Source organism: Choristoneura fumiferana, chromosome 8 (genome assembly GCF_025370935.1).
Source record: "Choristoneura fumiferana chromosome 8, NRCan_CFum_1, whole genome shotgun sequence".
Taxonomy (NCBI): Eukaryota; Metazoa; Arthropoda; class Insecta; order Lepidoptera; family Tortricidae; genus Choristoneura; species Choristoneura fumiferana.
This window is the reverse complement of record NC_133479.1, coordinates 18044134-18059928: the sequence shown is the minus strand read 5'-3', so window position 1 is coordinate 18059928 and position 15795 is coordinate 18044134. Positions and strand designations below refer to the sequence as shown.

General features: G+C 38.2%; 1 protein-coding gene across 3 annotated transcripts in view; it reads right to left on the bottom strand.

The window, feature by feature from the left end:
• Positions 1 to 15795, bottom strand: part of Ac76E (adenylate cyclase type 2 Ac76E) — a 200061-nt gene that overhangs the window by 171185 nt on the left and 13081 nt on the right. For 2 of the 3 annotated variants that reach the window (XM_074091532.1, XM_074091535.1), the window contains exon 2: positions 6133 to 6339. In XM_074091532.1, the coding sequence (XP_073947633.1) occupies positions 6133 to 6267 (135 nt within the window). In that variant the 5' untranslated portion in view covers positions 6268 to 6339. Of the gene's footprint in view, positions 1 to 5669; positions 5712 to 6132; positions 6340 to 15795 lie in introns of those variants that run through there. The other variant, XM_074091534.1, reaches the window with a different exon arrangement.

The window sequence follows — 15795 nt, the reverse complement described above, 5'->3', positions numbered from 1 at the left end:
AGATATTTTAGCACGTTTTGCTGTGGCAGATATTAATACGTCACCTGTATAATGTACTATTAATTCAGTTTTCGTTAAGAAAAAAACCGGTCAAGTGCGAGTCGGACTCGCACACGAAGGGTTCTGTACCATTATCTATACAACATTAGCAAAAAACGGCAAAAAAATCAAGTTTCTTATATGGGAGCCCCCCTTAAATATTTATTTTATTTTAATTTAATTATTTCAATTCAATTCAATTATTTATTTGCATTGAATGTGGTTAACAGAAGGTCTTATAAAAATGTATTTTGATATCCAGGACACATTTAGCTAAATTACAGTATGCAAAATGTACACCTTAAATCTAAATTTCTTACAGCATGCAGCATGTATATAATCTTACTCAATATAAAAATAACTGAATATACTTAATACCTGAGAGTTGAGAGCATTAATTATAAATTTTGAACATGAAACTACCGTGAGACTCACTCATATTAAATGTTATTATAACGGATAACTCACGTCTTAAACCGAGTTTAGCTCGACATGTTTCGGGCTATTTCGTAGCCCTTCCTCTCAGGAGCACGCGAACCGGCGGCTGCCGCAACACGCACACTACGCGGAGAGCGGTGGCGCGTCTCAGTAATAGGGTTCCGCTGGCACCCTTTGGGTACGGAACCCTAAAAAGTTGTATAAAGTAGGTATTAGTTGAGACTAAATAGACGGAGCAAACAAATCCAATGAAGAAGTTTTATTCCAAAAATTTTCTTTAGTTTTCATAGATGCTGCTGCTGTACTGTTGCCATGATAATGTGGGCTATACAGCCAACTTATATTTTAGTCTCGTAGCTATTTTTGTATTTGATTTGTTTTGTGTGAATTTCCGTAATTTCACTCTTCTGTGGCCCGGCGGAAGACCAGTGCTGATTTTCAACCTGAGATATGCTGAGCCGGGACCTTTTTATAGCGGCAACACTTCTTAATATTATTTTTCCTAACCTTAATCCTCCTTTCTTTTCTTTCTTTTTTTCATTATTTGTAAAGTGAAACAAATGTATTTGTTTTGGGCCACAAGTTGTCACTTCTTATTCTGGTCATGAACATATTTTATTCAACTAATGTTGTATATTTTTCAGCATTGTAATGCTCCAATAGCGTGTTTGTCAAGACAAGGTCAGTGTCAAGGGTTGTTCAAAGCATATGGAGTAAGCATTGGAATATTTTTGTAACATTAAACTACAGCTTATACTTTAGACTCAATTGGTTCTATTAGTAGCTATAATCGACAAAGTAAGGAAGTTCTTGATGACAGTTCCTACATCGTCCCTACAAAAAAAGGCTGATTGACAATATGAAGAGATCCCTTTTAGGGAAAAGTTCGCCTTTGTACATCTCTTTCTCATGCGAACTGAAGTTCGTGTATTTTCTGTACAGTCAACTACAAAATGATCGATACACGGCCAAATTTACAGCATATCGATATATTTGTAGTCGACTGAACAAAGAAGAACACAGGCGGCTTTACCTTTGGTGCAGGGTGGGCGTAGCATTAGCACACGGGCGCAGCGGTGTTAGGGGCGCCGGCCGCGGTACTTTGTACCCTATTCCATTTTGACAGCGCGATTAGATGGCGCTAAAGTAATGATTGCACACAGACGCAACAATCGGCTAAAGACGCCTCTGATGAAGAGTAATACCATGTAAATACATTGTAGCACACACACGCATGCCGCATATAAATATTATCCACACTTAATTCAAGTCATTTAGTTTTCCGTCGTTAACATACTTAGGTACCTACATACCCATCAAAAATAATAAGTAATTGCTAAAGAGCACCACATGCTCTTATTTGGCCTAATCCGGATAATAACCAGCTGAGTGTCGCCGGCCGGGTTCTGCCGGAGTGGTCTTACCGGATAACAGGGATCCGCTCTCAGCGGATTACGAAGAAATAGCTTCGCAGTTATTTATTGGCCGGAATTTTGACTACCTGAAGGAACTTAGAGGTTTTGCCCACGTTATGTCTCTAGTCGAAAAGATGTTGAATATTCCTACGCGGTCATCGTCATCATCATCAGCCGGAAGACGTCCACTGCTGAACAAAGGCCTGCCCCTTAGAACGCCACAATGAACGACAACTCGCCACTGTACCGGTTGCTCGCAACTCTCACGATGTCGTCTGTCCATCTGTTTTAATATTTTTCATCACACTTGCTCGTAAACAGTGTCGTAACATGCAGGCTACCTTGGTTGCAACCCCCCAAATAAAACCCTCGACCTTAATGTGCTTGTCATGAAACCCGTGGTCGGTAAATGAGTCATTGCCCGTACTAATTTTCTTGTCATGAAGCCCAAGGTCGGTAAATGAGTTTGTTACTGCATGGTGTGCAGCAGCACCTGCAGGAGCGCGGCGCATGCTGCGGAGGAGGAGGGCGGCGGGGAGGCTGGCGCTGCGCTAAAGAGTCAGCGGTATCGGCAATTTTTTTTTTTTTAAATTAGTTTTTCTTTTACAAATATACAATTTTACTCGCAAATGTGATGAAAAACATTGTATGTCGCACGGGCGGTACTAGAATTACGAACATCGACTCATTAAAGCCCTCAGTCTTCGACTTCGGGCTTCTAATAGACTCTCGTTCGTAATTCCTTGTTTACCGCCCTTAAGACGCAATGTACTGTACAGTCGCTATCCCATGTTTCGGAGCGGCCAAGGTGGTCAAAAATATCGGCTTATGCACTCTATTATTAAAGTAGTACCTGGGCGACCGAGCTTTGCTGGGGCTAAAACTCGATGATAAGCGTGTTCCCAGAGATAACACCAAACTAGATTGAATTGTGATCCCCGAAAACCCCCACATACCAAATTTCGTCGAAGCCGTTTCCGAGATTCCCGAAATATTTATACAAGAATTGCTCGTTTAAAGGTAGACATTCGATTAGATAGATAGATTACAGTTCATGTTCCGATATTTTTGATCACCTTGCCCGCTCCAAAGTCATCATCATCATTCCAGCCCAGCCTATATACGTCCCACTGCTGGGCACAGGCCTCCTCTCAGAACAAGAGGGCTTGGGCCATAGTTTCCACGCGGGCCCAGTGCGGATTGGGAACTTCACACACACCATTGAATTGCTTCGCAGATTTGTGCAGGTTTCCTCACGATGAAAAAAGCCGTGGTGGCCTAGTGGTTTGACCTATCGCCTCTCAAGCAGAGGGTCGTGGGTTCAAACCCCGGCTCGCACCTCTGAGTTTTTCGAAATTCATGTGCGGAATTACATTTGAAATTTACCACGAGCTTTGCGGTGAAGGAAAACATCGTGAGGAAACCCGCTCCGAAGTATCTGATGGTAACTGTTCTTTTAAATAGTTTGATTGTTTGTACCTCTATTATTCGTAATGCATAACTTATAAACAAACTATTGAAAAAAAACTCCTTTAATTTTATTTTATTTACTTTATTTTTTATCCGACTGGATGGCAAACGAGCATGTGGGTCTCCTGATGGTAAGAGATCACCACCGCCCATAAACATCTGCAACACCTACTTATTTACCGCAGCGGACCGCCGCAGCGGACCGCTGGACCAGCGGGGGTGTAGGGGTTATAACACGCAGCACGGATTGCTGAGGACCTGGGTTCGATTCCCAGCGCTGGTCTCTTTCTCTGGTTTTTCTGTTCATCCGTAGTCTCAGTTTGTATTTTCGAGATAGGTACTTATTCGAATAAGCCAAAACACAATAAGCAAAAACAAACAAAATTGTTCAAATGAAACCAAAATTAATTTCAAACAAAAAAAAACCTGAAATGCTTAGAAAAGGAACAAATAAATTGCTTCCACTAAAGTGGGTTTCGCTTATTTTCATTGAGAATTCCATTGAGAGTTTAATTACTCTAGAATGCTTCATCAAAAAGACATCAGATGTATTATTCAGTGCCATCCGCCGCAAACAAAATTAGGCCGTTTGCCCACTACATTCCATTGAAATGTAAAGAAGTTACCATAATGAAGCTTTAAAATTAAATACAAAGAGAGAGAAAGTTGCTATATCTAATGCAAAACCTGACTTACAATCCATCCCATCCCAGCCTATATACGTCCCACTGCTGGGCACAGGCCTCCTCTCAGAACAAGAGGGCTTGGGCCATAGTTCCCACGCGAGCCCAGTGCGGATTGGGAACTTCACACGCACCATTGAATTGCTTCGCAGGTTTGTGCAGGTTTCCTCACGATGTTTTCCTTCACCGCAAAGCTCGTGGTAAATTTCAAATGTAACTCCGCACATGAATTTCTAAAACTCAGAGGTGCGAGCCGGGGTTTGAACCCACGACCCTCTGCTTGAGAGGCGATAGGTCAAACCACTAGGCCACCACGGCTTCTTACAACTTCTACACACACTAACGGCGACTTACAATGGTAATGTCTATTATGTGTGTGCCTGTTACGTTGTGTATGTGTGTTAGATGTGTCGGGCCAAATGGCATGGCACACAACCCATGTAACTACAATGAGTACTGAACCAATGGTCAGTAACCTCGTATTCACTTACTATCAGGGTAAGATACAAATTAATCGCCCGTCAGTTTAAAATAAAATAAAAAATAACCTTTGGGCTCTTTTGAATTTGGCATTGACAGACTTAGTTGCGGCCAAACCTAATATTAAATACATTTCTTTTCTTATTATTTCTCATCTCTTCGTCTGTTACTAGTTTTGTGGAACTACTTTATTAGGGGGTTACGATGTCACAGAAATACATACAAATCAAGACTTGAACTATAATAATAATACACCTCTTCTTTCCATATTGTACGATACGACAAGTACAGTCAAAGACTCTTTTTTTAATTCGACTGGATGGCAACTGAGCAAGTGGGTCTCCTGATGGTAAGAGATCACCACCGCCCATAAATATCTGCAATACCAGGGGTATTGCAGACGCGATGCCAACCTAGAGGCCTAAGATGGAATACCTCACGTGCCAGTAATTTCACCGGCTGTCTTACTCTCCACGCCGAAACACAACAGTGCAAGCACTGCTGCTTCACGGCAGGATTAGCGAGCAAGATGGTGGTAGCAATCCGGGCGGACCTTGCCCAAGGTCCTACCACCTGGCGCGTGGTAGTGACATCCTGATATGATGATCGTCTCCGCAGGACGGAATTCCTCAATAGTCAATGGTATCGACGTGAAATTTAATACGGAAATGTTTACAAGTACAGTTAACAAAAAAAAACGCTTGTGTTAAAAATTAAATTAATTAAACTTCAGTGTGTCCGATTTCTAAGGCCGTCTGCCCACTACATTGGGGAAGGAAGTAAACATTTACCCGGCCTGTCACAAGCTTTGACGTAAACAAATATTGAGACTTCGGACACTTTGACAGGTAATAGATGTATCCCTAGTGCTTCGGAAATATCCAATTTGTTTTCCGATGTTTTATCCAATTGAAGTTTGCCGAGAGAGAAGTATAAATTGGTCGAATGGTGATTTGATAAATTGGGGCGATACATATTGTGTCCAATAAATGTATGTATGGTGAGGATCAAGACTCCGCCAAACTCCATCCATCGCTACCACTATGACACGTAAAGTATTCTATCTTAGCTATGTAAGCTAACGCATTAGCGATTCTCTAGCGTTATAGTTGTCCATATGAGCTTACTTATCACCGACACTCACCAATATCAAAGCGAAGAGTGGCAACGGCGCATGGTGCGTGGCCATCAGTTTCCCAACGCCGAAAACAGCTGTGACCAGCACTAACCCCGATCACTCCAAATTATCATAGACACTCACCAATATCAATCGAAGAGTGGTAACGGCGCATGGAGCGTCGCCATCAGCGTCCCAGAATTAAGAACATCTGTGACCAGCACTGAACCCGATCACTCCCAACTATCAAATACTCACCAATATCAAAGCTAAGAGTGGCAAAGGCGCATGGTGCGTCGCCATCGGCGTCTCAGCATTGAGAACATTTGTGACCAGCACTAACCTAGATCACTCCAAATGGTCATAGATAGTCACCAATATCAATACTAAGATTGGCAACGGCGCAAGGTTCGTGGCCATCAGCGGATCAGCACTTAGAACATCTGGAACCAGTATTGACCCCGATCATTCCAAATTATCAGACACTCACCAATATCAAAGCGAAGAGTGGCAACGGCGCATGGTGCGTCGCCATCAGCGTGCCAGCACCGAGTACAGCTGTGACCAGCAGTGATCCCGCCAGCGCTAGCGCCTCCCACTCTGGCGCAGCTGGCAACAGCGCCATCGCCAGGACGATTGACAGCACGAAGAAGATGACCGATAGAGTTGCGATCTGTATGGAGATATTGGCGATATCCTGCAACAAAAAGAGAATACATTAGATTATTTTTTTATAAGCATGTTAAATTGCTTCCAAATGCAAATGACACTTGGTCGGTTTTTCCCGGGCTTTAAAAATCGAATTTAACTCACTTCCTGTGGTGGGATTGACTTGATATTCGTTATACATGTGTAGGTGGGATGTCATTGCAAATACAATAAGCAAAAAGCTTCTCATCATCTCGCCCTATACGTCTCACAGCAGACTCTAGTTTTCACGTGGGCCCAGTGTGGCATTTCACACAAATCATTGAATTCTGGTTCATCTGGTTTCCTCACGAGATTCTCCTTCACTCTAAATCTCATATTGAATTTCGAATGTAATATCGCACATACATTCCGAAAAACTTCTCTAAGTTTAAGTAAGGTTCTCTGTGAAAGCCCAGACTCGAACCCACGACTCTCTTCTTGACTGGCCATAGATTAAACCATTAGGTCAGTTTTTAGCATTTTTTTTTTATTTTCGACACCCCAAATGTACCATTCCGAAAAACAATTCCGATCCGCATTGGCGATCCATTACTTCAAATAGCAAATCTACTGTGTTAAAAAAAAGAAGCAGGAGGGAACTATAGTCGTCTACCTCACCTCCATACATACTATACATACATGCTTCAATCACTCCTGCTGGCTCGTGCTGAGGCACCGATTTCAAACTAGTAGAAATTTTTTTCAAGGTTTATGAAGTCGGTTCCATTTTTTGTTAAAAATATTTTTTTCATACTTTTTTGTGATTTGTAGCCAAAGTGCATCTCACAACGATTCCATTAAACTCAAACACAGTATAGTTATATAATTTTATAACGGATTACCGGTACCTACGGTCTTCTTTATCAGGGTCCAGTTCACCAAATGATACTTTCTAAATGTAAATACTTGACTTGATGTTAAAAATGACAAAGTCGCTATATTTTTAGGGTTCCGGAGCCAAAATGGCAATAACGGAACCCTTATAGTTTCGCCATGTCTGTCTGTCTGTCCGTCCGCGGCTTTGCTCAGGGACTATCAATCTTTCGCGATCTCGCATATTATGCATAATACTTCTTTTTATTTTAATATTATTGTTGTTTTTTCTTTTTATTTTACTTTTTATTTTTTAATGTATTTCAATTATGCTTTTTATGTAATGTGCGAGGTCCGAATAAAATATTTCTTTCTTTCTTTCTTTTCTTTCAATGCTAGAAAGCTGTTATTTTGCACAGATATATATAGAAAGTATGCCGACAAAATAGTACAAAATTTTTTTTTTACGGTTCCTCCATAGACGTAAAGTGGGGTGTTTTATTTATCTTATCCAAGCCTATAGTATGGGGTATTGTTAGATTTGTATTTTAAAACCATTAGGGGTTTGCTAACACGATTTTTCGATTCAGTGATTTGTTCGCGAAATATTCAACTTTAAAGTGCAAATTTTCATAAAAATAGCCCCCCCCCCTCTAAAATCTAAACCGGTAGGTGGAAAAATTAAAAAAAATCCCAATGGTAGTAAGTATATCAAACTTACAAGGAAAACTATAACGGCTAAGTTTGCTTGAGAATTATTAGTAGTTTAAGAGTAAATAGCAGCCTACGGTATAAATATACCTAAACTAAAAAGATTTCGTATAAAATACGAAATCCTTAGAAAAATATTACTTAATATTTTCGTAATGGCTACGGCACCCTATTTTGAGCGTGTTCGACACGCTCTTGGCCGGTTTTTTTCTCTAAGATCCCATCATCAGATCCTGACTTGGTGCCAATGGGACCACCTCGAAAGTATGTCCTTTAGAACTAAAAAAGAATTTTTAAATTCGGCTCACGGGAGTTATCGCGTAACAAACATACAAAAAAAACATGCACTCGAATTGAGAACCTCCTCCTTTTGAAGTTGGTTAATAATAAAAAAACATAAGAAAAAATGAATAACTACCATTCACGGTACGATGCGGAACACGACCAGGAAATCTTTAAATATTGATACAAGGAAACTCAATCATCCAAATTAATTTAATGGCTTTCATTAACTATTCTTTTATGTAGTCTCCTCACTGAATCAAGGCATAATTATCTTGTAGAAGCCAAAAGGCTGAAAAGAAATCAAAAGGTTAAATTTAGCTAGGGATATTTAGTCGCTTTTTACGGTTCCGTTCAAAGGCTAACTAGGGTTTCGCAGTCTATCTTCTTCCATCTATAATAAGGTTTTGTATATTTTTTATATAAAAATTAGGCTTACGTTTGTATCTCTTGAATGGCTATTTTCTAAGTTAAATCTAATTAGTTCTTTAGTTAAATTCTTATTTTCAGTTTTTACTCGACATTTATTATTTCTCTAAATTTTTATGTATTTTAATTTGACGATCCCCTGGTAGTGACATTATTATTGTAATTTTATTTTTATTTTTTATGCATACAACTATGACGATCCCGAGTGGAGAACCTGTTTCGAATTGTATTGTATTGTATTGTATTGTAAAACTCTTTATTGTACATAACACACATGAAAATAACATAACACAGGATAATAATAATTGTAATTGTTTTATTGCTTTTTTATTATTTTATTCAACTTTAACATTTTACGATGGCAAGCGCCCTGACGGAATGTCGTTGATACCCTGGAAGACTGGCCGTGCGCTGGTGTGGGACGCTACCTGTACAGATACCCTGGCGGCGTCCTACCTACCAGCAACTACCAAATGTGCGGGGGCGGCGGCAGACGCCCGGGAACGCCTCAAAGTCACAAAATATAGCTGTCTCGGCGCCCAATATCATTTCTTTGCTTTCGGCGTCGAGACTCTAGGTCTTTGGGGTAAGGGTGCGCTGGGGCTACACAGGCAGCTCAGCAATAGATTAAGGGAGGCAACAGGCAACCCTCGCGCCGGCAGCTTTCTCGCGCAAAGAATCTCAATCGCATTATTCGCAGTTCAACGCGGGAATGCTGCCTGCGTGATGGCCATCATGCCAAGAGGCCCACCTCATAGTCAAAATATCATAAACGGGACTTATCACGCTATTTACACAAGTAATATTTACCTCGACTTTTCGGCAACGTTACAGTTGCCGTGATCACGAGTAGACTGAAGTGTGGGGTGTAAGAGGCCCACCTCTCTTTTTTAATTAAAGTTTTAGTTATTTTAATTTAATAGTAGTTTTAGTCCTATGGATATTTTCTATTTTCTTAATATTTTCTTAATAAACAATACTCTACATTAATTTACAACAATATTTTTCAGCACAACTAAATTTTGACAAAATTCATCGCTTTCTCTACAGAGCTCATTTATCAATCGATTGTAGTAAAATTTTGTGCGCAAGTATATAGGTTTTTTTTACATTTTGTGACATTTAATTGTTTTCTAATTTAATCTTTTGTGTATTCTTTACAATTTCAGTATAAATTCTCGTAACTTGGCATGTACAAATCGACCCCTCCTAAGCATAAAGTCGTAACTAATTAAATCGAGAATTCGAGAAATGGGCGTTTAAAGTTTGATTGTCATATTGCGCTTAGGGCAGTCACTATTGCGGAATCTTTTGAATGTATTTTTATTTATAGGCCATGATACTATAATAAACATAAGTTTAATTTAAAATAACTCTTATATATTTAGCATAAATTCAATAAATGTAAAGTTACGGCGTTTTGCTACCCATGCCGGGGTCGTATCTTGTATATACGACCATTTGCCGGGTTAAAATTTCAATATTTTGCTATTCTAATGTTTGGTATCTATAGATACGACTTTCTTCTGCGTGTTATTCATGCACATTTGCTTTTAATTTGTGGTCGTATTTTTGGGAAAAATGAATGAAAAATGTGAAAGTTATGTATTTAAACAGTTTTATTACTCAATCCTTTTGCTTAAAATTATTTAACATTGTGATAAAATAATCAGGTATGCCACTGAGATCAATTAAACAATTTAATGAGATCTTAATTATTACTACATTAAGTGAAACTAAGATTAAATCATAATAATAAAAAATAAACTTATTTTAATTCTTTAAAAGAAAATAAAATCACCCTATTCTTGGGACAATTAGTTATCTTAAGCAAATAGCTAACAGAAATACTGCAGTTACTGGCAAATAAAAATATATAATTGTTAATTTTAATCTTCTTGGCCACTAGATTCATCGCTTTGTGTAGCATTATTATTTGTATTATTATTAGGTAAGCTATTGAAAAAGCTATGGTATTCTTGGGGTACTATACGAGCACGGCACAGACTTATTAAATCAGCGTATTTAGCGCCAGTGATAGGTAAGGGCTGGTTATGAGAGAGCTCTAATATCTCTAAGGGCTGCTCACGGCATCTTCGTGATACATGTGTTTTGCCAACAATAACTGTCAAGGAACGCTCATTTTCTAAATCACAGCGATAGCATATAATATTACTTTGGTCATGAGTAACTATAACTTCCTTGATTCGAGACCATGTAACTTTTTCTTTTTTAGTGTTTTTAGTCCAATTTTTGCCAGCCAAGAGCTTTCTGTAATCGTAAAAGTCCGTGATACTCATTTCTATAACATTATAACTTGGCGAAGTAGTCTTTGCCCAGCGCACAAGAGCATACCATTGTTCTGGAGTATAAATTAGTTTATTTTTTGAATTTCTCTCTATTAAGGCATGAACTGAATCTGCTTCGTTTTGTGTATGGCCACGTTCTAAAAATCGATGTGTTATAGTAACTCCGAATTTGCGAGCTGCATAAGTGTAAAAACAAAACAGTATTCTGTTTCTATTCTGACCAGGGCAATTGTCCGACCAGAATCTGAATTCAGTAGCTCCATCAGTTACCTTTTTTTCAATAAATTTATACAAGCAACTGGCAACTTCGCTAGCTCCATGTTTACCATTAATTTCAGGCCACATATAACAAAAAGCTTCATGACTGGCTACATCAAAAACAGTAAAGTTCAATACGGATAATTTTCTTTTATAGTAGAATAAGCCGACATTACCATGAGGACAGTTGAGAATCTTCTGAAAATCAAAACAAGCAGTTATAATCTTTCCCATGCTTTCTATGGATTCTTTTTTGTCGTTCGTTTTAAGTTCCCTGGCAATTTTTTTATTTTTTACATGCTGCTCATGCTTTTGCTGGTCTTCTGTCGACAAGTTATCTTTATTGGTGTCAAAAGTGTGACACTGATCGCATATATCCTTTTTAGGCTTATGGAATCCAATATTCATGTGCTTGTTTACAATATCACGGTACTGTCGCACGGTTGTCGCTACTTTAGTGAGTTCTTGAGAGGCACTCCATTGAACATACAAGGAAAACATTTTCGTGAAGGTTAGGTCACTATCGAGATAAAGACGAGAAGAATTCTTGCGAACATAATGAGACTCAACAGGTTGAAAAGAATTGACATGTCTAATAACTCCTTGAATGACATCTTCATCTATTTTCGGAGTTCCTCTCTGGCCTCCTCTGCGGTCGGGGGAAACGGAGCCTCCACTAGCACACCACTTTGCAGCAGCCGTTAGCACAGTACGCTCACCTATTGCCAGAGTATTCAAGAACATAGTTTTACAAACCGAATTTTGAATTGGAACGCCATCATTCTCAGTACAAGGAAGATAATACTTTATGGTTTTTTTACGTCTTGAATTAGATTTGGTTGGATGTACCGTGTCACTAATTTTAGTATTTTTAACAATGTAGTCCCATTGTCTGGAGTGGTCACCTATGTCCCAAAATGGTTTAAAAATCTTGTCTCGCGCCTCTTGGTCATATTTTTCGTAGCATTTCAGTCGACAAGTTGCTGAACAAGGTGGTTTTATAGTCTTTGCTTCGCGAGAGGCCCCTTTTTTGCTCATATAAGCCTTCCCTAAGTTTTTTAAACACTTTCTTTTAACATCCTTCCAGTCATTATAATTGCGTTCACGTTTACGACCTTTTCTCAACGTAGACGTGTTAGATGCAGGTGATTCAGCAGACGATTCGTAAGAAGAAACATCGCTCAGCTGTGGAGTATCAGCTGTTTCGCTTTCAGAATTGACAGATGCTGATATGGGTTCAGTTCTGGGCTCAACATCCACACTTTGTTCAGGGCTAGTTGCTTTATTTAACGTTAAAGTCGCTTCAAGCACTTCGGAGATGACGCTATTTGGGATATTACCTTCGTTTTCAGTATTCTGATGATTATTGTCTGACTCTAATTCAATAATAACTTGTAAATCTGATGTCTGATTTAAATGCAACAGTGAGTCATTAGCAGGAGTAACTTCCAGGTTCAGACCGTCGGTAGACTTAGCAGTGGTTGATGTATCTATGTCGCTGTTGCTTTCAATAGAATCATCCAGAATAAATTTGCACAACTCCCATGTTTCCTCTGCGCCAGGTGGTAATGGAGACTCTAAAAATATAATAAATTAAATTGGAAAGGGTAAATAATTTATGTTTTTAACAAAACATAAATTGATATCAAATAAAAATATAAAAAAACATTTTCTTTTCCATAAACATACAAAGAAAATAATCGTAACTTGAATCCTTTTCGAAGCATATGCGCGTAACGTGAAGTAACGACTATTTGCAATAAAGATTATAAAATATACACCGTAGTATATAGTCGTAATTTAAATATACGACCCTTAACTTTGAAATTTGCACAGCAAAACATCGTATAATTTTAGCCATCAATGATAACAACAGCGCATAACGTCGTATGTCTAAGTAATACGACGTTAAGCGTCGGACAATTCAAATAACGTTGAACTATTCATTAAAACTTAGTTTCAAAACTATTAAGTTTCAATAATAATGCAACTAATAAGTAAATTTGTATTTTCTTTGTACATTGCAATTGCAGTATATTTAAACGCTTTCAATATTATTCAATTCAAAAACTTACCGGCTCGTTGTAGGTTACTTTTTCGGTTTTCGGTTTTATTCGCGTTTTTCAACGCTAAATTCACAAGTCTCTGTGAACGGTCTCTATTCATCATTATAGATAATCCAATAACACATTAATTTTAACATTACATCACATATTTTATCTCAATTAAAACGGAACTTTGCGCAATAACTTTCTTGTAGGCATAACGTCGGAAGATGTGAGTAACAACCAGCAAATGGTGGCGCCACCGCCGCGCGCGCCGCCGCTTATAGTCATAACATTAAATACGACGTTCAGCGCGGGACAAATCAAAATGTACGACGTTATGTTATTCAAAAACTCAAAAACTACTTTTAAAAAAAATATTTTGGTAATGTGGGGTGATTTTTGAGGTGCAATTAAATACGAAAAGCCAAAAATCTCATTTTCGTAAAAAAACATGTTACGACTATTTGCTTTGGAGGAGTCGAAATTATGATGTAATTATAGTCAATTAATAAATAATCTAATTTAATCTAATCTACGTAAAATACCTTACGTTTGTATCCCTTGAATGGCTAATTTTTCTTAGTTAAATCTAATTAGTTCTTTAAGTTAAATTATTAAACAGTATTGAACACGTATTTTTTTATCAATCATACAAAAAAATACGAAGATACGAAGAAGCAAAAAATAAGCGAGCAATGTGCCCCGCCCACTACTACTTAAGTTTCGCAATTCTTCGGAATCTTTAAAGTGAGTTGTGAAGCAGTTTAATACAAGGTACATTTAATTAACGTAGTTACAATTATGACAAATAAACCCCACCGGAATTACTCACAAAAGAAAACTAATAACACTTCTCAGGCAACTTACCTACACGATTTCTCCAATGTTTCCCAAACTCTCAATCTCCATTGTCTACGTTAGAAAGAGACGCAGAGAAGCCCTAGAGTGGGTCGAACGAGAAATAGGGCAGTGGGGAACAATGGGTGTAATTAGATAAGTCTAATCAAACAGTTGGAGGATAGCAGGGTTATGGTTGTCTTAACCTGTCCTCCCGGGAGACAATTCGTTTTTGATTGAATGGAATTGTAATCAAATGTAACAAAGGAAGTAGCGAAATAGGGAAATTTTGTTTTGATTGTTACTTTAATATATTAAATTAAGGTGGCCACTGATAGACAATAATAATATGTTTATAGACAGTACAGTGCATTTTTAGTTCGGCAATTAAACGAAGGGCAGATATTAATAAGTCCTTGCACACAAGGGGCGAAGGCACGCCTTGTCGTAAATGGCAAAACTTTGACAATATCTGTAGCAATATTTCCCGAAATGTCTCAATTTTATGTTGGCCTTGAAAACAGTACTAGACAGAAACTTTAATATCAATGCATTTTCTGTATAATAATTGTCAGAGCAGCCACACCGTTCACCATGAATGGATATTAGACAGATGTTAAGTCTCACATCTGGATGCATGGTGACCGTTGTGTTGCTCTGTGGATGAAATCTGTTTGAGCTCGCAACATGTTGGTGTAGTGTGGTAGTGGTAATAGTTGGTTTGTATGGATTTTGTGTGTTTTTACAGTGTAGAGGCGGAGGAGGTATATGAACACACATTTATTGCATCGAAGTAGCTATCGCTTAAAGTTGCGGGTGAGCAAAGTAATTATTTATAGTTCATCGATATGAACCTCCACAAAGGAACGCCTGATTCAATAAATTACACGGACGGCACATAATGTATAACATATTTTCAAGGTGTCAAATAGGCATGTACCATTTTTTTATTCCTTTATTTGGCTGGGAGCTGAAAATCAGCGCTGTGGTTCCGTACCTCAGTATTGCTGAGCTGCCAGGCCCCATTCGGCCTAGCTATAAGTTTACTAAGCGTTAAGTTTTGTACCTGATGTTACCTACAATTTAATGTACATTGCCGAATAAACATTTTCTTCTTTCTTTATTTCTTTCTAATTATTTATAATTTATAAAACTAAACCAAAAATTACCCAAAGCTTAGTTGACATACCTTAATAAATTTTTATCTTTATAATATCGATGTATTTATAACGAATATATACAATATTATATACAATCATAATACACTATGCCGAGCCGCCCGTCAAAATCGATATCAGTGATTTATTAGTTTATCGATAGTTCTGTTTTTGTCGCACTATGTACGTCAAAGTCAGAGACTATTTCGGGAAGTACAATGTTTATCAGACATGTAACATATCGGTGGACTAATACCTCTAATGGACACGACATAGACGGTCATTTGGAGCGACAGGACGATGAAAAAACATTTAAGTTGAATCGGCGTAAGCTCAAAAACCGGCCAAGAGCGTGTCGGACACGCCCAACATAGGGTTTCGTAGCCAATACGAAAAATTAAGTAATATTTTCTAAAGGATATTCGTATTTTATACGGAATCTTCCAAGTTTAGGTATATTTTATACCTTAGGCTGCTATATTTACTCTTAAACTGCTATTAATTTCTAAAGCAAACTTAGCAGTTATAGTTTTCCTTGTAAGTTTGATATACTACTATCATCCTGAATTGTTTCAAAATTTTTCCAGCCACCGGTTTAGATTTTAGAGGGGGGTTCGCT